The 22,460-nt window shown below is 42.1% G+C and overlaps 1 protein-coding gene across 1 annotated transcript; it reads left to right on the top strand.

Annotated features, from left to right (window-relative positions):
- Positions 1 to 16,464: 16,464 nt before the first annotated feature.
- On the top strand, positions 16,465 to 21,933 carry LOC123424965 (GDSL esterase/lipase At1g28600-like). The gene is made up of 5 exons (XM_045108648.1): positions 16,465 to 16,771; positions 16,865 to 17,071; positions 17,157 to 17,311; positions 21,142 to 21,415; positions 21,522 to 21,933. Exons 1-5 carry the CDS (start codon positions 16,513 to 16,515, stop codon positions 21,749 to 21,751), a joined length of 1,125 nt encoding a protein of 374 aa, XP_044964583.1. The 5' UTR covers positions 16,465 to 16,512; the 3' UTR covers positions 21,752 to 21,933.
- The last annotated feature ends 527 nt before the right edge of the window (positions 21,934 to 22,460 follow it).

Raw genomic sequence — 22,460 nt, 5'->3', positions numbered from 1 at the left:
ATATTTGTATTTTGTTTATTTTCCTATCTTACAGTGGAATCTTACTCGCGCAGCTCACTATGTGTGCATACGTGTACTTCTCTAGCCTTTTCCCTTTTCTAAAGAAAAATCTAGATTTTTCCTATTTTATCTTTTCCCATTTTACTATATTTACTATTTTTTATTTTGTTCTATTCGGCAGCTTTTATTTTCATTTCTATTTCAGTTTTAATATTAATCTTACTTCTAAATACATCTAAAATTTTGTAGCGCGGAATTTTTAGACACGCATAAATAATTTTTATCCTCACTCATTGTTGTATTTCTCCGTCTTAAAATAAGTGTCGTAACTTTACACTAGCTCTAGTATAAAATTATATTAAGCTTGAGACACTTATTTTGGGATGGAGTGAGTATTTTTCTACATGTATTTTTGTTTTATTTGCTTATTTATATGTTGCCTTTTCATAATTTTAAGTTTGTTTTCATTTATTCATTGCCCAAAACAATTAGCACGTTGTGCTGGTGTACCTTGTGGCGCGATTTTTCATTTGTTTTCCACCTTTCTTACTTTATTATTTATTTTTTGCTTTTTATTGCTTTTTAAATATATTTTTACTAAAGGAATGATTATTTGCTACATTTTTATCTTTTGTTGTCTTATTAAACAATAACTTCTATTTTTCCATTTGTTTGCACAATCACCCGGACTTCAATAGCATATGTCCTCAACACTAGCTCAACTCAATGTTGTTTTGTCAAGGGACGAGGGGCGGTTGGATGTCTGCCATTAGGTAAATGCAAGTGGCATGCCTCTATTGTAACTGCATGTCTTCAATGTGATTCTAACTTAGTGTTGTTTTGTCGAGGGGAGGGGGTAGTTGCAAGTCTAGTACTAGGCACACAACTGCATGTGTCGTGCCCACATGCAATTGCATGTGTTCAACACGACTAAAATTTAGTATTGTTTTGTCGAAGGAGGGGTAGTTGAATGTCTAATACTAGGAAAATAATTGCAAGTGCCGCACTCAAATGCAACTGCATGTCTACAACTTGACTGCAACTTAGTGTTGTTTTGTTGGCGGAGGGACATTTGCATGTCTGCTACTGGGAACGCAACTGCAAGTGTCTCCCTCCACTGCAACTGCGTGGTGTTTCGGTGGGGTGAGTAGGAGAGTTGCATGTCTATCACTATGCATGCAACTACAAGTGTCACCCTCGACTGCAATTGCATGTCCTCGATAGGACTGCAACTATGTGGTGTTTTTCAAAAGGAGTGGACTAGTTGCATGTCTAATACTAGGCAAATAATATTCAATGGCAGGATTTAATCCATGATGGGTTGACAATAAAGCAAGACAAATCAAAAGACAATATGTAGCATAGATAGATGATACAAAATATTTATACCAAATCAAAGGATTGGTTGATCCGAGCTTCCCATGACCACATCTTCAATAGGAGCAACTAAACCTTCAATCATCAATTTCGAAATGCAAATCAGTGCATAATATAGCAGGTACAATAGTTAATAATAGATGCAAAATGTGAAAACTTACTTCTAGGACGAGGAAAAACGCCTTTACGTGTGCGATAACCTTGAAATCGCTCGATGATCTTTGATTCTTCAATAGTAACAAATACCGTGTTCAAGAATTCATCCGATTAATCAGTTAATTGGCTAGTTAATCGCTACTCATCGGGTGACCGAATCGAATAACACCTATTCTCCGCGTTAACTTGTCAGGACGATTAAATGGTCCGTCAGACCGATTAAATGGTCTGTTTGACCGACTATCGGTTGTGAGTTCGATTAATCGTTGTTGACCCACTAACTCATGGGCAAGCAAAGCCCCATTATTTGGCTCATAACCCCTCCTAGCCCATCCTGCTCCTAAATAGCTAGTGTTTATTCCTTCACCCGCCCCTCTTTCTCCTTTCATCCCATTCCAACCTAGATGGTGGCTGGTCAGATCGTCGTTGGCGCTATCCAGTTCACCTACTCCCATGTGTGTCGCCCCTTTCTCTTCTCCATATGCATGCCTCTACATCCCCTCCTTCACCACCTAACACCTCTGGCAAATGACCCGTTCAGACGCCCTGCACGACCGCTGTCACCTTTCCTCTAGTTTCGCTACCACCGGGCCGCAATATCTCAAAGTTGCGTCCTAGAAATTAGCAAAAAAGTGTTGTTGACTTGTTGTATACATGTATTTTGATGAATTTTTACACCCACATGGATGATTATTGTTGTATACATGTTTCTCATCTATTTATAAAATAAAATGATGACATTTGCTTCATATTTGCATTGTAAAAAAATTCTCCATACAAAATATGTTTCTATTGTGTTTAAAATTACACTGAATAATGATCGACCAATTAATCACTTAATAGGCCAATTCAGTGATTAATCCCTACTCCCAAGCCGAGTGAGCAGCTACCACTTACCGATTTCCTCAACATTGACGAATACATCTCGCTCAATGTAACATACCATTCTATGATTCATCCAATCATCACCCATTTTGTTCCTCAATCCAGTCTTGATAATGCTCATTGCTGAGAATGCTCTTTCCATTGTTGCGGTTGCAACAGGTAAAATCAATGCTAACTCAACAAGACGATAAACCAAGGGAAATGTTGTATGCATATTAGTTTTAACCATATTAATGGCAAGATGACAAAGATCATTGCAAATCATCAAATGTGGATCAACTCTTGCTTCCCGAATGAATGAGTCTAGTTAGTTTCTAAGGACAAAAGTAACTTCATATGTAGAGAAGTCAGTAGTATACATATTAGCAAGATCTACAATAGACAAAGGAGGATGATTAATATATAAATACTTTAAGAACACACACACATATAATGTGAGCAAGGTACCTCAAACACATAGCCATTTGCTCCTTCATCGATGCATAAGTGGACTCATCAACAAGTAATGCAAATTTACTACCCCCAATCTCCACAATAATGGCATTGGTGGTCTCACTTGCACAAGCCATGCATAATTCCGTTTGTATCTTATGTGAAGTCAACTTATGGTTATCTCCTGCATCCGCAAATAATTTTGCCACCTTTGGGTGTTTCTTTATGAACAAGTCCAACAACTCTTTAAAGTTACCCTTATTCATTGAGCTATTAGACTCATCATGACCACGAAAAGCAAGAACTTGTACTCTCAAAAATTTGACAATACTCAGTATAATCAAGAGACGAGCTTTGTATTCTTCTTCTTGCTTTTGAGAACCCCTATCAAACACACGTGGCAGATTTTGTCTTTGATTTTTGAAATCCTCATAATGTTGCCTAGATTTATTATGAGCACTATCATGATTGCCAACATGTTGATTAAAAACTTTAGGCCCATCCTTCCAAGTTTTGAATCCATGTTTCATGAATGCTTCAATACCATAGTTTTCACCTCTTCGTTGCTTAAATAGAAAACAATAAAAGCAGAAAGATGATTTCTTTTCAATGCTATATTCCAACCAACCGTGATGATTATCGAACCAATAGTTATGAAAACTTCTACTATTAATCTTTTCATATGTATGATTAGTTGGTTGGCAAGGACCCATACTAACATACTCCCTTCTAGCAAGATCTCTAATGTCTACATCCAAATCCTCAATGGGTATTCTCTTACCAAGGTCCGATTCAACATCATCGGGTTTCAGTTCAGCTCTGACATTAGGGTGATTATCTGTTTGGGTTGAACCACCTGTTTTTGCGGTTTCGATGGGTTGAATCTGAAAAAAATAATTCAATGTCTTGTTTCTTTTATTCATATTGCTTTCCTGCAAACATTTAAAAAACAATGGCATATCAAACAATGGCATATATATACCTGCAAAAAAAATAAAAAAGATCACCACCTAGTCGGCTCCGACGTGGCTGCAGCCGGCCAGTCGCGCTCATTGCCACTCGGGGTCGCCCGCGTGCTGCCTTGCCCCCTCGCCGGACCCCTAGCAGGGAGGGACAGGCAGCAAGCAGCGGGAGCGGCGGTAGTCGGGGGCGCCGGGCGGTGGGGGCGCGGGAGCGCCGGCTGTCAGCGGCGGCAGGCGACGAGGGATGCAGCGGCGGGAGCGCGGGGTGACTGCAGCTAGGGTTGGCGCAGCCGCACTCGCTCGCTCTGCTCTCGCATCTCGCCTCTCCGGGGAGCACGCCAAGACAGGCAAGCCTGCCTGGTCTGCAACTCGGCTACGCCCTAGGCCATTTTTTTAATTCTAGGCCTGGTAAGTTTTGCACGCCCCAAGCAGTGGCCCGGGCTACTTGGGGCCAAAATCCGCCCATGCCACTACACATGTAGCTGCAAGTGTGTGACTCCCGACTGCAACTGGAAGACTTCGAGAGGACTACAAATGTGGTGTTTTGTCGAGGGAGTAGGCCAGTTGCATGTCTATCAGTACACATGCAACTGCAAGTGCCACTCCCGACTGCAACTGCAAGCCTTCAATAGGACTACAACTATGTGGTGTTTTGTCGAGGTAGTAGGCTACTTGCATGTCTACCACTAGGCACGCAATTTCAAGTGTCACCACCGACTGTAAATTTGACTATGTGGTATTTTCTTGGGGGGGGGGGGTATATATGCTAGTTGCATGTCCAGGCACTCACCTGCAAATGTTAGCCCCTAACTGCAACTACATATGTCTTCGATAGGAGTGCACCTCATTAATGTGTTGCGGGGGCAAGGGTAGTTGCATGTATTCCACTAGGCACGTAACTATGAGTGTCACCCTCGACTGTAATTGCATTACTTCAATGCAACTACAACCATGTGGTGTTTTCTAAGAAGGGAGTAGGTCAGTTGCATGCACTAGCGAGGCAAACTCCAATTATCCCGAACCGCTACAACTACAAATTAAATCCATTGATGTTTTGTTTCTTTTTCCATTTATTCTTTTTGTTTGGTATTTAGTTTTTCCAAATTTTCTTTCTTCACAAAATCTTATAAATATCGTAAAAAGACCATATTATCAAAAAAAATTGGGAATTTTTAAGATATGTTCAAAACTATCAAACTTTGGTTGCCTTATTTAAAATGTGTTCACATTACAAAAAATGTTCATAATTTTAGTGTTTGCATTTAAAACCAATGTTTGTGTTTATAAATATTTTGTTTGAATATAAAAAAATGTTCCCATTGTGAAATTTTGTGCCAAAAGTAAAAAAACATTCTCATTCTAAAAACATGTTCATTTTTTCAAAAAAGTGTTTGTTTCTTTCAAAACAAATATTTTGTTTTCAGAAAATATTTGAATTTTCGAAACTTTTTTGTCTTTTAAAAACTGTTCGGGATTTTGAAAAATGCTCAGTTTTTAAAAATTGTTTGAAATTAAAAAATGTTCACTTTTAATAAAATGTTTGCAATTTGAAAATTTGTTCATGTTTTTTCAAAAAATATTCGACACCGAAAAATGTTTCACACTTTTCCAAAATAATGTTTTGAAATTTTCAAAAGTGTTTTCAAATGTCAATCCTATTGCGTGTTCTTCTATGGTTTTTGCTTTGCATGATCACCAGGAAACATGAGGCCAGCTCGCTAGCTACAACCTTTTTGGAACGCGAGGTCGCGTTACGAAAAATGAGTTACTTTATTATGGGTGTGTGCATCCCGCTAGCTTTTTTTAGTGTGCATTCGTTTTGGAGTGCATCCCGCTAGCTTTTTTAAGGGAAACTTGTCGCTATATGCATTAACAATGTTCATAGGTACACAAGTAGGGTCGTGGGGACCCCCAACCAAATATGTCTACCTAGACCCAAATTACATGCAAACTTGGCGAGGTTGTGAGCCTCAAAGTTGTGGCTCCTAGTCTCATGAATGAAATTACAACAAAGCAAACTAGTACTACAAGCTATTATTTCATGCACAATGGCAAAGTGCGGTCCTCCGGTGCCTTGATTGATGTCAGTGATAACATTCTCACAATCTGAAGCGACGGTGGTGTGATGGAGATCAAGGTCCTCCGCTAGTGCGAGTCCTTCCACGCATGCGTATGATTCTAAAATAACTCGGTCATTAGTTCCCCGGAACACTACATCTGAAGAACCCAGATAAGTGCCGGTATGGCCCCTGGAGATTGCAGCTACCGCTCCTCCATGTCGAAGTCGATCCACAACTCCATCTACATTTAACTTGGTGTGCTGGTCATGTGGGGGAGCCATCTCCCCCCAGGAGGTGCAACCGGGATAGGAGCCGGCCGAGACCCACCATGCAACGGGATTTGGTCCAGCTCGCTGATGTAGGAATTAACAAAGCAAAACACATGTTAGGGGCTCTCGAAGATTGCTTCGTGAATTGCTTTCCTCCTTGCATACCGTATGGACCACAATGTTATCACCATTGTGGCAAACTCCTTCTAATTCATCGTGTCATTCAACTCGAAGAGCCAGTTCTTGGCATTGGCTTCAGTATTTCTTGTCATTTTAGAGACAAGATCTCCATTTGTGAGCGCCCATGCACACCTGGCATTAGTGCAGTCAATGAGAGCTTGACTCCATGAGTTAATGCACCCGCACAACGTACATGAATCAACCTGTGCCATGTTGCAGTGCTTCAGCACGTCTGTCATCGGCACATAGTGTATTGCCAACCTCCACACAATGATTTTCACCTTCGATGGGACCAGCATGTTCCAAAGGGAAGTCCATGAGTTGCCTTCCCGTGTTGTATCCGAGAGACCAGCCCTTCCTTCCAGCCAATTCTCTCTTTGAATTTTTGTTGTGACCATGAATTTGTAGGAGGAACCCACTGTGAACCTCCCCTTCGGATCAGGGTGCCACGCCGAGAAGTCTTGAGCTTTTATATTGCATAACGGGATCCTCAAAATCGCAACAACGTCAGTTCTCAAGAAAGTAGCTTGACCGATCTCTTGATTCCGGGCACTCGTAGCTGGCAGTAGGAGTTCTGAGGACATCGTAGGAGGATTCGGCAGCACGGATGTGATTGTCCATAGAGACGCCTCCTTAGGGATCCAATTATCCTCCCATATATAGGTTGTTTGTCCATTACCAATTCGCCTGATAATCCCTTGCTTCATCATGTCACGCCCCTCTAGTATAGCTCTCCAAACCTAAGGTGGTCGAGACCCTAGCTGAGCCCCCGGAAAACTAGAATTTGGGAAGTATGCAGCTTTCAAAATTTGTGCACTGAGCGAGAACGGTTCTGGCAAGATTCTCCAAGACTGCCTCGCGAGCAGGGCGAGGTTGAAAAGTTTTAGATCCCTGAAACCAAGCCCTCAAAGATACTTTGGTATTGTCATAATCTCCCATGATACCCATGTTGGCTTCCTTCTACCCTGTTTGCATCCCCACGAGAATTTTCTGATGAGTGATCCAATATGATCACATAAGCCACAAGGAAGTTTGAATCAAGACATAGAGTAAACTGAAATTGATTGAACAACTGATTTGATGAGGACCTCCTGACCCCCGACAGACAAACACTTTCCCATCCAGCTTTTTACCTTGTCCCAAACTCTGTCACGCAAATGTTTGAAAGTGCCTATTTTGGAGTGGCCAACATCAGTTGGCATCCCCAAATATGTGTTGCTAAGGGATTCACTAGGAACATGGAGACAACCTTTGACAGCATCTTTTACAATCTGAGGACACCCCTTACTAAAGAAAATTGATGACTTGTCTGTGTTGATCCTTTGCCCCGAAGCCATGCAATAAGTATTTAGTAGGTTCGATACCTCCTTCTCTCCATTGACACTCACCTCGAATAAAAATAGGCTATCATTCGCGAATAAAAGGTGGTTCATCGGCGATGCCGATGGTGCCACCTTGATGCTGCCAAGTAAGGATGATTGATTCTGAGAATTTAAGAGGCACGAAAGGCCCTCTTTGCTAACAAAAATAGATATGGAGAGATAGGATCTGCCTGACGAGTACCTCGTGTCGGTTTGAATTCCTCCAATTTGCTCCCGTAACATTACTGTAAACGATACTATGATCACCATAGACATAATTTTCGCAACCCAAGACGCTGCAAAACCCATCTTTAGCTCCCTCAAAAAAACCATCTTTAGCATGATTGCTTCCACATAACTCCATTCAACTCTATCATGAGCTTTCATCATATCAAGTTTTAGGGTGCACTGGGCATTGTTTTTTGATTGGCTTCTCTTCATAAAATGTAAGCATTCATAAGCTGAGATAATATTATCCGTGATAAGACTTCCTGGGACAAACGTCGATTGCTCCTCCGATATAACTTCCGACAACACCTCTTTCAAACGATTAGCAAGTACTTTTGACGCTATCTTATAAAAACATTGCAGAGACTTATCGGGCGGAATTGTGACAAGAGGGTGGGGTTTGATACCTTGGGGATTAGGACCAGCATAGTATCATTGATGCACTCAGGATTTTCCTCCTCCTAACAAGGCCTAAGACTTCTTAGTGACAGCCTCCCCGCAAATGCCCCAGTGACACTGAAAAAAGTGGACAGGAAAACCATCTGGTCCCGGAGCTTTCATTGGGAACATTTGAAAAATAGACTTCTTGACCTCTTCCTCCTTGTAGGGTGCCAAAAGAGCATCATTCATATTTGTCGTCACTTTAACTTGGACATGTTGCAAGAGATCCTCAACTCTTTGTACACCCTTAGAGGTGTAAAGATTTTTATAGAAGCCCAAAGCAAGAAGTTGCATGTCTGTCATGTCTTCCGTAAGTTGCCCATCCGGCTTCTGTAATGCTTTGATCAGATTTTTTCCTGCGCCGATTCGAAGCTCGTAGGTGAAAAAAGTGTCTTCCTGTCTCTGGCCGATACCACTCGACCCTCGATCGCTGGCGCCACATCACCTCTTCCCTCATATAGAGTTCAATGATTCGGTCATTAACTTTGATCTCAGCATGGCTAGGTCCAGCCTAGATGGGTTAGATCTCAATTGTACGAAATCTTTCTTTAACCTCCTATTTTCTAGCCCGGACGCTGCCAAAAGTGTGCTTGCTCCAGACACCCAAGTTGTTGGCCAGCAAATCAAGTTGAATTCGAACATCCCTAGTTGTCGTTGCGTGGTCGTTCGCCTCCCATGTCGAACATACAGTGGGGATCAAGTCAGCGTGTGTGTCCCACATTGTCTCACAGTGAACGATTTTTGGCGTCCTCGGAAGTGAACTTGTTTCCAATCTCAGCAAAATAGGGGAGTGGTCAGATGTTGCCGCAGTAAGGTGCTCAACAAGAGCTAGGGGTAATTGTGTGCACCACTGAACTGATCCCAAAACTCTATCCATCCGCACACGAGTGTAAGTACCACCTGCTACTTTCTTCTCAAAAATCCATCTTGTGCCCTCGAAACCTAGGTTGAAAAGACCGCAAATGTCCACAGCTTCACGAAAATCGTAAACTTGTGCCTGACTTGTGTGACCAACCTCATCATGCTCATCAAATTGTAGCACTTCATTGAAATCTCTAATGCACACCCACAACTAACCATTCAGAGTGGATAGGCCCTGCATCGTGTCCCAAGTCCTATGTCTGAGGTGTTTGGTCTTCGCCATAGAAGCAGGACAGCCTCCACAGATCGCCACCCAAATCTGAAACTTTTACATCAATATGATACTACGAATAACCCAAAATCTCAATCTTTATTTCATCATTCCAAAAAAGTGCTAAGCCGCCACTTCTGCACGTGGCATCAACACCAAAAGACCAATCATAACCTAAAGTACTTGATAAATTTTCCGCTCTCTCCCGACTTATTTGAGTTTCTACAATGCAAAGTACTTTAGGGGCAAACTTTAGTGCGAGTTCGCGAAGCTCTTGAACTGTCGGGGTGTTGCCAATCCCACGACAGTTTTAGCTGAGAAGACTCATGTGCCCGACGGTCCTCCACTAGGGAGGCCGCCGATCTTGCATTCATGTTTTGAGATTCCGACAGAATTGTCGATCTTGTCTTGCACATCCACCTTTGTGCGCTTCTGGCCCTGCTTAGGAGGCAGGTTAGGAGGAAAAAAGAGAGATCGCGATCTACCCTTATCCAGCAGAACGATCTCCTTAACTGAGGGAGAGGCCACATCGGTAAGGACTGAGACATCATTGTTGGAATTATGCCCTAGAGGCAATGATAAATAAGTTATTGTTATAATTCCTGTATCAAGATAATCGTTTATTATCCATGCTATAATTGTATTGAATGATGTCTTATATACATGTGTGGATACATAGACAAAACACTGTCCCTAGCAAGCCTCTAGTTGGCTAGCCAGTTGATCAAGGATAGCCCAGGTCTTCTGACTATGTGCAAAGTTTTGTTGCTTGATAACTGGATCACATCATTGGGGAATCATGTGATGGACTAGACCCAAACTAATAAATGTAGCATGTTGATCAGGTCATTTTGTTGCTACTGTTTTCTGCGTGTCAAGTATTTATTCCTATGACCATGAGATCATATAACTCACTGGCATCGGAGGAATGCCTTGTGTGTATCAAACGTCACAACGTAACTGGGTGACTATAAAGATGATCTACAGGTATCTCCGAAGGTGTCCGTTGAGTTAGTATGGATCAAGACTGGGATTTGTCACTCCGTGTGACGGAGAGGTATCTCGGGGCCCACTCGGTAATACAACATCACACACAAGCCTTGCAAGCAATGTGACTTAGTGTAAGTGACGGGATCATGTATTACGGAACGAGTAAAGAGACTTGCCGGTAAAACGAGATTGAAATAGGTATGCGGATACTGACGATCGAATCTCGGGCAAGTAACATACCGAAGGACAAAGGGAATGACATACGGGATTATATGGATCCTTGGCACTGAGGTTCAAACGATAAGATCTTCGTAGAATATGTAGGATCCAATATGGGCATCCAGGTGCCGCTATTGGATATTGACCGAGGAGTCCCTCGGGTCATGTCTACATAGTTCTCGAACCCGCAGGGTCTGCACACTTAAGGTTCGCCGTTGTTTTATGCGTATTTGAGTTATATGGTTGGTTACCGAATGTTGTTCGGAATCCCAGATGAGATCACGAACGTCACGAGGGTTTCTGGAATGGTCCGGAGACGAAGATTAATATATAGGATGACCTCATTTGATTACCGGAAAGTTTTCGACATTACCGGGAATGTACCGGGAGTGACGAATGGGTTCCGGATGTTCACCGGGGGGGCAGCCCACCCGGGGAAGCCCATAGGCCTTAGGGGTGCCGCACCAGCCCTTAGTGGGCTGGTGGGCATGCCCAAGAGGGCCCTTGCGCAGGAGATAAAGAAAATCAAAGAGAAAAAAAGGGGAAGTGAGAAGGAAGGGAAGGACTCCACCTTCCAATCCTAGTTGGACTAGGATTGGAGGAGGATTCCTCCTCCCCCCCCCCTTCGGCCGACCCCTTGGGGCTCTCTTGAGCCTCAAGGCAAGGCCCTCCCCTCCCTCCTATATATACTGAGGTATTAGGGCTGATTTGAGACAACTTTGCCATGGCAGCCCGACCACATACCTCCACGGTTTTTCCTCTAGATCGTATTTCTACGGAGCTCGGGCGGAGCCCTGCTGAGATAGATCATCACCAACCTCCGGAGCGCCGTCACGCTGTCGGAGAACTCATCTACCTCTCCGTCTCTCTTGCTGGATCAAGAAGGCCGAGATCATCGTCAAGTTGTACGTGTGCTTAACACGGAGGTGCCTTTCGTTCGGCACTAGATCGGAGCGGATCGTAGGACGGATCACGGGACGGTTCGTGGGACGGTTCGCGGGGCGGATCGAGGGACGTGAGGACGTTCCACTACATCAACCGTGTTTCTTAACGCTTCTTGCTTTGCGATCTACAAGGGTAAGTAGATCCAAATCCCCTCTCGTAGATGGACATCACCATGATAGGTCTTCGTGCGCGTAGCAATTTTTTTGTTTCCCATGCGACGTTCCCCAACAATCATCACTATAACGTTTCTTATTTTGGTCCAACTCCATCCGTGTATCCACAGCACCCCCCTCACTAAGATCGTCGTCGCCTTTCTCCTACTGGTCAGCTTGTGAAGCATATTTCCGGTTTGTTCGGCGCTTCCCCCAACTAGTGGTAGACAGATCTCTGAGATTCTTGAAGACTAGCAGTTGGAGGGTGTATCCCATCTCCATGTTCCTTGAACACATGCCCCATCATCCCGCACCCTTGGCACCAGTCAGGTACACGCTCATATTTGACCGCAAAGATTTTCTTCTTCCCTCCACTAATCAAGGACGTAGCCTTCTTCATAGGATTACGAACATCCAACCAGAGTCTCACCTGCTAGCTGCATACGTTTCGTTCACTACATGGGTTGAAGCCCACCACGCGTTTCTCAAAACAGCATAGAACTTAAGCCCACATGAGAAAAAATACAACCCAACAGCCCACATGATAAAAGGGCCGAATTTAACATGGATGACATTAGTTGAGTGAGACTTCGCGAAGTCTTAGTCGACTGAGATCTAGACAAACCCAACAATTATACCTTTAAGTTCGTACCCACACTAAGTAAAAAATGAATCATTTGCAAATTAAAACAATACACATATTAGCTGCTAAGTATTTTTTTTTACAGATAAACCACTAAAATATTCAGTCAAACATGGCATAAACAAGAATCAAGTGTTACAAACAACCCAACTTGACATATAGAATAAACAATTGCCAAAAACAACTCAGCTTTCCAGGACTACACAAAAGAAGATGCATGAGTCGTGTGAATATTATCACTATCAAGTTGGTGTGGCAACTCATAAAGAAGTTGGTGCTGAGCCGGAATAGAATTGTTGCATGAACTGTAAATTGCAGCAAATTAACACGTTTAACCGTATTCTACATGTGAGATGTACACAATGAAGAGAGCTTCCCCTTCTCATGGAAGTCAACCTTTGTTTTGTTTCTTGCTGACCAAGTCAGACTTATGAACTAGTCTAATCCTAGTTGTAATTATCAACCATAATCTACATTATATTTTAAATTTCAGTAAGGTGTCATTAGTGTCCTAATAATGTAAACATGCTGACCAAAACTACAATGGAATTGTTTAAATTATTAAATTTGTTCTTGGAGGGATAGAGATAGCACCGGCTGACGTAGTGGGTGGTAGTAACATAACCAGCCCCACTAAACTAGATATAAGCAAGAAGTGGATGTTGAAAGCAAACTCACTTGCAAGGATCCAACAAAAAAAACAAAAAATGTTGATGAATCAGTCATGTCAATCATTATCCAGTTGGTGTGGGGCCACCTATAGCAAATTAGCACGTTTTATCTTATCCTACATATATTATAAGACAAGTAGAGGCCAACGACAATTCCACTTTTCATCAAAGTCAGTCAAAGCCTAGCATGACGAGGGTGTTTGCAGATGTCAGTTTCTTTTATTATTGTTTTAGTGTAATTTTCAATTTTCGACGAGCGACGCACAATTATAGGAGGAAGAAGACTAGTATATTTTTAATGTAATTTTACTATTTTGCTGGCCGTTCTGCGTCGAGTAATCTACCCATTGTCTGGCTTTGGTTCCTTTATATTAATGTTACTTGCTCTTTAGGTGTCTTTATTATTCCCCCAAAAGAGCCTGCATGATTTTCGACATAGCCCACTTCCTTGTTGTAAATTTCCATGATAGCTCATTTATAGTTCTTAATTTTTAATATGATGTCACTAGTTAGATAATATTGCAAAAAATCTACCTTTTTTCCACAAGGGGTGACATTTGTGTTGGTCAAAGAGAGAATTGGCCTGCACAGTCAATATTCAGGTCTCACAATCTGCAAGTCTATTTTTCTTAAATAAATAAGAGTGCCAAGTTGATGGGTTAGTTAGTAAGAAGATATACCCTTAAATTCATATATAAAACCCACCAAACATACATTTGGTTGATTGGAAATTCACCATAATATATATATGCCTTGTAATTAACTTAAATGGTTCATTCCAGTCGACCGAACAAACTTTTCGCCGGTCGCTCGCTCACGCTTGGATAAAAGTATAGAACTAGGCCAACGCTCCATCATCACATGTTTAGGCATAGGGTCCACCGTCACGGCCCCTCGTCATCCTTATCCCTTCCTCACCCGTGTCTTTCGTTTTCTCCATTGCATTTTCTTTCCACTTTCTCTTTCTCGACTGCGTCAGCCATATCAGCTCCTGCGGCACGGGAAAAAGTCCATTTTAAACCCAGAATTCGTAGAGGTTTGGTGAAATGAACCTCAAAGTCGATATCCCTGTCGATTATACCCTGAACTATGCAATCCCGGTCTAAACTAAACCGTGGGATTGTTTCCCAAACCGGGGTTGCAAAGGATGGCCGGGATTATTATTTTTCAGACAATGGGTCGGGCCTAGTTCGCTGGTTCCTTTTTTTCATTTTTTTATTTATATTTTTTATGTGTATTTGTCTTCATTTTGAAAAAATGTCCATGTTTTGAAGAAACTGCTTGTCTATTTAAAAAAATGTTCAAGTTTTTCAACACAATATCCCAATTTGAAAAAAGTCGATCTTTTTGATGCTGGATGCTGGACCTCCTCAGCCTCATGGGTCGTCGTGCCCCTGCGGGTCTTCATGATGCTGGACCTCCTCAGCCTCATGGGCGCGTACGGCGCCGACACCCTGTGTTCATATTCTCCAACACCATGGCGTTCGTGGCGTCCATGTTCATCATCATGCTGCTCATTATCGACGGCAAGAATCTTCACAAGAAGAAGGCTCGGTCTCGCATGCTTTACAGGGAGGGAGATCGACAGGCAGCTGCAGGGAGACCGACACCACCGTCTATGTGGTGTCCCTGGTTGGTGCCATTCTGGCATACATCCTACTCCATCGCTTCTGCAGTCCAGCATCAAAATTATTTTCTCGTTGTTTCAGTCGAGCCCATCAAAATGTTCGTGCGTTCGAAATATGTTCATATTCCCAAAGAATGATCGAGCTTCAAAATTTGTTTTGGATTTTTAAAAACTGTCCATGTTTGGGAAAATGTTCCAGGATTTCATAAAAATGTTTGTATTTCAAAGAGTGTCCAAAAATTTCAGAAAATGTTCTCGCTTTTATTTTTTTACTACTTACAAAAAATTTCCGTTTTTCAAACAATATTCGTGTTCCTATAATTCAAAACTATTTTAAAATGTTTCACGTATTCAAGAAATTCTTCATATTAAAAAAAATGTTCTTGTTTTTATTTTGTTCCTTTTTAAAATGTTTTCTATTATCAAAAATGATTCAATTTTTTATTTTTTAATCTCGTGGTCGTGACACGGCAAATGGACCGGCCCAGGTTACCCGCCCTTGCGCGAAACGCGGGCATTTGGAAAACAATAAGTGGGCTGCTCCAGCAGGGAGTAGGGTGTGCGCCTATTGAAAAAAAAATTGAACGAAAAAATTAAAACGGGCCGGTCCATCATACGAATACCAGTTAATACGGTGCGAGGGTTTAATTTAGACCGGGATTGCATAGTTCAGGGTACAATCAACCGGGATTTTAACTTGGGGTTTATTTCGCCCGATCAATACAAGTTTAAGGTTTAAATTAGACTTTTTCCTCCAGCACGAGATCGTCCATTCCCCTCATCTACCCACATCTCTCCCTTACCCTCAAGCTACTGGAGGCTTACCACTGTCGTTTATGCGTGGGCCACACAATAGTGGTGTGAGGCACATCGCGGGGAAGGGATAGGGGGGGGTGTGCTCGCGTGACGGTGGACACGATGTGTCAACGAGGGATACGACGTCAACGTGCAAATGATGGAACTAGCCGGTGGCGATGCTACAACCAACACTCACTATGGTGGTCATTGTTGGTCTCGTGGCATCTAAATGTTGGAACCACGGCGGCCAATGTTGGAAACCCGCCTAAAAGTTAGGACCACGCAAACCACCAAGGATGAGACTAGCTACGGATAAATCTACAACCGAAACCTCAAAAGGTCCAATCGATGAGAGAAAAATCTTCTCGAAGACGGCGAAGCTCGGACCGGCCAATGCACAACCGCGACAAGCTGTAATCGATAATGCAAAAAAGATTCAACCGGCGACGAGAAAAGCTTCCCCTTGAGACCACAAAAAAAGCTTAGCTGGCGAGTTGACGACGGCGCTAGCGGTGTCGTTGGTAGGTGTCGTTCGGCGGAGCTATGGTGCTGTGGCGGATGTACTACGACGATGGCAACTAGGCGTTGCAACGACAACCACCACATGTTGAGGCATCACTGCTCCGACCAGGGGCGGTGTTGCTATGAGGGCGGCATCTAGAACCTGAGGACAGGCGTTGCGACGGCGGCCATCGACGGTGCTTCGAGATCGGCGAGCTCGATACAAGGGTGTGGGAGAGAGGGGGGGGGTGAGATGGTTGACCGCGTATAGGAGGAGAGAACCAATCGCGTGGCTAGTGTCTCCCCAATCGGACGGCTGCTAGGCGACAGTTGAAAATTGGACCGGTCAGCCAAGCGCCTAGGGTCGTCGCCCTTTAATTGACCTTCCCTTTACCTTGTTTAGCACGGTATAATGCTTGCTTTTATATAGCATCTGGAGGCCAAGCATGGAAGCCCCAACTGAGAAGCGGCAAGCAACCAAGTATGAGAACGCCTCATGCAGCACTCCTCTTTTTACTCTTCATGCTGGCGTGCCTCCGCGGTGCCTACTCCGGTGGCGGCCGGAGCCGCTTCACCTCCATAATCAGCTTCGGGGACTCCTACGCCGACACGGGTAACCTGGTCTTGTGGACTGATCCCGTCCTTCCGGGTCTCCTGCTCAAGAACCTCCCCTACGGTGAGACCTTCTTCGGCCACCCCACCGGGCGTGCCACCGACGGCCGCCTGGTGCTGGACTTCATCGGTAACTACCTTAACTACGAATGCACTGCCAGACCTAGTCAGCTACTGTCTACTACAAGTAAATCTTTTGCTGATTCTAAGCTTCATTCTTCAGCCGAGGCTTTGGGTCTGCCTTCTGTGCCGCCATACCTCGCAAAGGGGAGCAACTTCTCCGCCGGAGTAAACTTCGCCGTGGCAGGAGCGCCGGCTCTGAACCTGACATACCTGCAGGGACTGAACCTGACCGTGAACCCTCCGATCAACGGCTCCCTCCACGATCAGCTCGTGTGGTTCCAGAATCTGAAGCCTTCGCTCTGCAAAGGTAGGTGATTGTAAGAAAGGAAAGTGATTATGCCCAGGTAATTAATTTACCTGCTCATCCATACGTCGATTCCATTGTCGTGCAGGACAATCAGGTAGCGATTGCTTTGGGAGCTCCCTGTTTGTCATGGGAGAGTTCGGAGGAAATGACTACATAAGCTTCCTTCTGTCCAACAGAACTGTTGAACAAGCCAGACCTTACGTTCCTCAAATTGTCGACAGCATTTCCAGAGGCGTAGAGGTACTATGTTCCCTTTTGACTTTTTGTGTATTCTGCAACGCAAGACTTTTTTATCTTATATACATATATATACTGGTTGCGTCACGCCGGCCGTTAACATATCCAAATCGTTTTGAATTTTTTTTTCTTGATTATGTGGCTAAGATCGTTGGACTTTTGGCTTCAGTATAAAGGCAGAATGGCCATTTCATCAAACTGTATAAAGGCAGTCTAGTCATTTCATCAAATTGTATAAGGGCCGTCTGGTCATTTCATCAAACCATACAACATCTACATATGTCATACATACAAGGAATCATACCGATTTATTATTACGAAATTTCAATAAATAACATATAGACGTGTATCAAACTCTAGACCTCTCAGTTTAAAAAAAACACACTAACCAACTAGGACATACCATTCCATGTGCTCATTTCCTTCTTTTTCTAGTTTTCTTCCATTCCAAATAGCCGCCGGGCCGGCCCATTGTTAAAAACCAGCCTTTTATCACTATTTCTTTTTTTTATTTCAACTATTATTTTTATTTTTAAAAATTTCATTTCCTTCTTCTTTTTCAGAAAATGCTCACACTTATAAAAAATCAATTTTTAAAATAATATCTGTTTTATAAAATTTTGTACATAAAGTACAAATGTTCGTTTTTTCTAAAATTAAATATAGGTCGAAAAATTGTTTGCTTAAACAGGAAAATGTTCACATCAATTTAATTAAAATTTTGAACATATATTAAATAGAAAAATTGACTGTTTAAAGAAAAATGTTTGTTTAAATAGAAAATTTTCACATACAAAATCGAACAATTTTAAATTTTCTGAACATATATTAAAAATGAAAAATATAAATATAAATAAGTGATCACTTTATTTTTCTTTTTTGTTTCTTTTCCATTCTTATTGTTTTTCGTTTTCCCTTTTGTGTTCTTTATATTTTCCTTCAAAAAATTCCCACATCAACATAATGGATCCAAAGTTTTCAACACACAAGCATCACGATGCCAAGCATCCATGTTAAGTTCCGTTGAGTTCCAAGATTTTATACATTTTTCATGATTTCCTCAATGAAAACCCCTTAAATACTAGCCGAACGTGATCCCACATCCGTTTGGTGAAAACCCTTAAAAAGTTGGGTCCATTTGATGAAGAGGAGAAACATCATCGCATTATAACACCCCTTTCGCTACTACAACACCCGTGGTTTGCACATGATGTACATGCATACATGTATGAAATCTTCCCAACTTTTACACCCACGTGTGAATGCTCATCCAAGTGTCCCACGCAAAATTTGAAATAAATCGGTGACCAAACGCACGTTGTGTCACATACGACAACTTTTTTATGTGTTTTCGCATGAAAAATCATAGAAAATGCACAGAATGTCGAAAAATAAAACAATTGTCGTGCCTCCTTGTCATGATCATTAGAGCGTGTGAAAAAAGTTGGTCCATTTGATGAAGAGGAAAAACATCATCGCATTATAACATCCCTTCCGTCCGTACCGACACCCGTGGTTTGCACATGATGTACATGCATACATGCATGAAATATACCCAACTTTTGCAGACACGCGTGAATGCCCGTCCAAGTGTCCCACACAAAATTTGAACAAAATCATTGACCGAACACACGTTGTGTCACGTCCGTCAGCTGTTTTTGCGGGTTTTCGCATGGAAAATCATAGAAAATGCACGGAATGTCAAAAAATGAAAAAAAATTAGCGTGCCTCCTTATGATGATCATTAGAGCACGAGAAAAAAGTTGGGTCCATTTGATGAAGAGGAGAAACATCGTCGCATTATAGCACCTCTTCCGCCCGTACCGACACATGTGGTTTGCATATGATGTACATGCATACATGCATGAAATCTATCCAACTTGTGCAGCCACGTGTGAATGCCCATCCAGGTGTCCCATGCACAGTTTGAACGAAATCGGTGATCAAACGCACCTTGCGTCACATCCGACAACTGTTTTTGCGTGTTTTCGCATGAAAATCATACAAAATGCACGGAATGTCGAAAAATAAAAACAATTAGGGTGCCTCCTTGTGATGATCATTAGAGCGCGCGAAAAAAGTTGGGTTCGTTTGATGAAGAGGAGAAACATCATCGCATTATAACACCCCTTCTGCCCGTACCGACACCCGTGGTTTACACATGATGTACATGCATACATGCATGAAATCTACCCAACTTTTGCAGCCACGTGTGAATGCCCATCCAAGTGTCGCACACAAAAGTTGAACGAAATTGGTGACCAAATGCACGTTGCGTCACGTCCGGCAACTGTTTTTGCATGTTTTCGCATGGAAAATTATAGAAAATTCACGATATGTTCGAAAATAAAAAAAATAACTTGTCACCTTGTGATGATCATTAGAGCGCGTGAAAAAAGAATGGATCTATTTGATGAAGAGGAGAATCATCACCGCATTATAACACCCCTTCCGCCCGTATCGACACCCATTGTTTGCACATGATGTACATGCATACATGCATGAAATTTATCCAACTTTTGCAGCCACGTATGATTTGCCATCCAAATGTCCCATGCAAAAGTTGAACAAAATCGGTGACCAAACGCACGTTGTGTCACGTCGGAACTGTTGTTGCATGTTTTCGCACGGAAAATCATAGAAAATGCATGGAATGTCGGAAAATAAAAAATTTGGCGTGTCTCCTTGGGATGATCATTAGAGCACGTGAAAAAAAGTTGGGTACGTTTGATGAAGAGGAGAAACATCATCGCATTATAACACATCTTCCGCCTGTACCGACCGACCTCCGTAGATTGCACATGGTGTACATGCATACTTTTCTGAAATCTACCCAACTTTTGTAGCCACGTATGAATGCGCATCCATGTATCCCATGCAAAATTTGAACTAAATCGGTGACCAAACGAACTTTGTGTCACGTCCGACAACTGTTTTTGTGTGTTTTCACATGAAAAATCATACAAAATGCACAAAATGTCAGAAAATAAAAAACTTGTCGTGTCTCCTTGTTATGATCATTAGAGCGCGTGAAAAAAATGATGGTTCGGTTAGGCCGGTAGGACAAATCGATCTGGATGCACTTTTTCTTCACATCAATAAAATGGACCCAATTTTTTGCACACACTAATTTCAGTATGTCAGGCATCTATGATAAATTTATTTGAGTTATAACATTTTATGCATTTTCTACCCCTTTTTCCGATGAAAAAAATCCTAAAACAGTTCGCTCTATTTAAAATATGTAAGTGTTACGACATTCTGAACAATTTTGAAAGACACAAACTATTTTTGACTTATCTATACAATCTTTTAAGATGCAAATATTTGTACTTTATGAACAAAAATTAGAAGGCGATCATTTTTGAAATTTTTGAACAAAATGTAATAAGCGTGAGTATTTTTTGAAAAAGAAAAAGTAAAAAAGAACGAATAGAAAAATAAAAAATAAGATAGTGATAAAAGGACCAATTCAACAATGGGTCGGCCCAGCCGCGAACTGAAATAGAAGAAAACAAAATAAAGAATAAATATTGGCAAGCACTAGGATGTCTAAGTTGGTTATTGTGGTCCTTATACCAAGAGGTCTTGAGTTCAATGTGTTATTAAAATATATCTAGTGATGAATCTAATGAAACTAATATGATGTTGTAGATATTGGTGTATTTTTTATGGACTTGGTCGGACTTAAAGATGTTTGACTTAGCACAAATTTAGAACTTCAATTATTTCAAAACATAGGGAATATTTTCTACGATTTGTATTCTAAATCATTTGCATTCCAAGCCCTCAATTCGTCAGTATATAACCGAGACTTTGGCAATCCTCTGTAGAAACTAGTCCAGCATGGCGCCAAGTACATCCTTGTGGCAGACATCTTCCCGATTGGCTGCCTACCAGGAGCGCTCACAAAGCTCGCTAGCCCAAACACGGTGGAGTATGATCGGCACGGATGCCTGAAGAGTGTGAACCGGCTGGCCCGCTACCACAACTCTCTCCTCCGTCAACAGATCAAGACGCTCCGGCACAAGTACCCACATGCCAAGTTCATTACCGCCGAGTACTACAAACCCTTCCTTGCATTCTTAGATATGCCGGGGCATTTTGGTGAGCTGATCATTTATGATAAATTCAGGTCTTCTACAAATCAAAATTAAGGTAGCACCACGTGAGCAAATATGTAACCTTTTAATCTCCTCATGGCATCTTGCAGGACTGAATAGCAGCACAACCCTCCTCACCTGTTGTGGTGCAGGAGGCCCTCCTTACAACTACGACTTCAACGCAGGGTGCGGTCTGCCGGGTGTGGAGGCGTGCGCAAATCCATCCGAGGCGCTTCAGTGGGATGGTTTCCACCTCACGGAGTCCGCCTACAGGGTCGTTGCCGATGGGTGGCTCCATGGCCCCTACGCGGATCCACCGATAATGCACGTTGCACGCTAGTAGTAATACCCATAATTTGTTTCTTACTGGCCTAAAACGCCATGTGTGCTAGAGTTGAAAATTCAGATTCACGGGCATGCCTAAATTTCTGTCTATATATGTATCTAGCTTGAACCGTCATCCATTCAACTAAACTAGCGGGGAAACCGTCATACACATTTTTCTACATGGTGTCTTCTATTTTTACCTCACTCTATGATACAAAACTTCAACATCATTGTTTTCTCTATGAATTTGCTCATATAAAATTATAAAGTATAGTAATGTTGAAAATAAGTATATAATTTTCATTTAAAAGTAGCACCAATGTTATATAAAAAGCGATTTTCTATGCATGATGGTAGCTACACACCCTTTGACATAAGGGCCTCATTTTGATATAAGAGTTGTCGGGTTTCAATGGCTTATTTTTTACCTTTTGGCACAAGTGTCTTTTCATTGTGTAGAAAGGGTATTTACTCACTTCTCTCAGTCTTTGTGCTTGCCTCTTCGGCACAATTGTTTGTTTGCTTGCCTCACCAGTCCAATGTCCTGATATTTTCGTTATAGAATTATTTTGTATAGTCCAAAAAAATTTATCAAAATAATTAAAGATAAAAATTTGGCCGTACATAGCTACCAGCATGGGTAGCAAACTATTTCCCAATGTTATACATTGTATTTTTCATGTTTGATTAGTTTTTTGACTACTTAGGTTCTTCTCAATCAA

Source organism: Hordeum vulgare, chromosome 2H (genome assembly GCF_904849725.1).
Source record: "Hordeum vulgare subsp. vulgare chromosome 2H, MorexV3_pseudomolecules_assembly, whole genome shotgun sequence".
Lineage (NCBI taxonomy): Eukaryota > Viridiplantae > Streptophyta > Magnoliopsida > Poales > Poaceae > Hordeum > Hordeum vulgare.
The sequence above is the reverse complement of the archived record's forward strand: the minus strand, read 5'-3'. Positions and strand labels throughout refer to the sequence as shown.

Bases quoted from the DNA above. Each gene is read 5' to 3' on its own strand.
- LOC123424965 (XM_045108648.1), top strand. From the start codon at position 16,513: ATGAGAACGCCTCATGCAGCACTCCTCTTTTTACTCTTCATGCTGGCG. The intron at 17,072-17,156 runs GTAGGTGATTGT...ATTGTCGTGCAG, and splicing joins GAAGCCTTCGCTCTGCAAAG to GACAATCAGGTAGCGATTGC. The intron at 21,416-21,521 runs GTGAGCTGATCA...GGCATCTTGCAG, and splicing joins AGATATGCCGGGGCATTTTG to GACTGAATAGCAGCACAACC.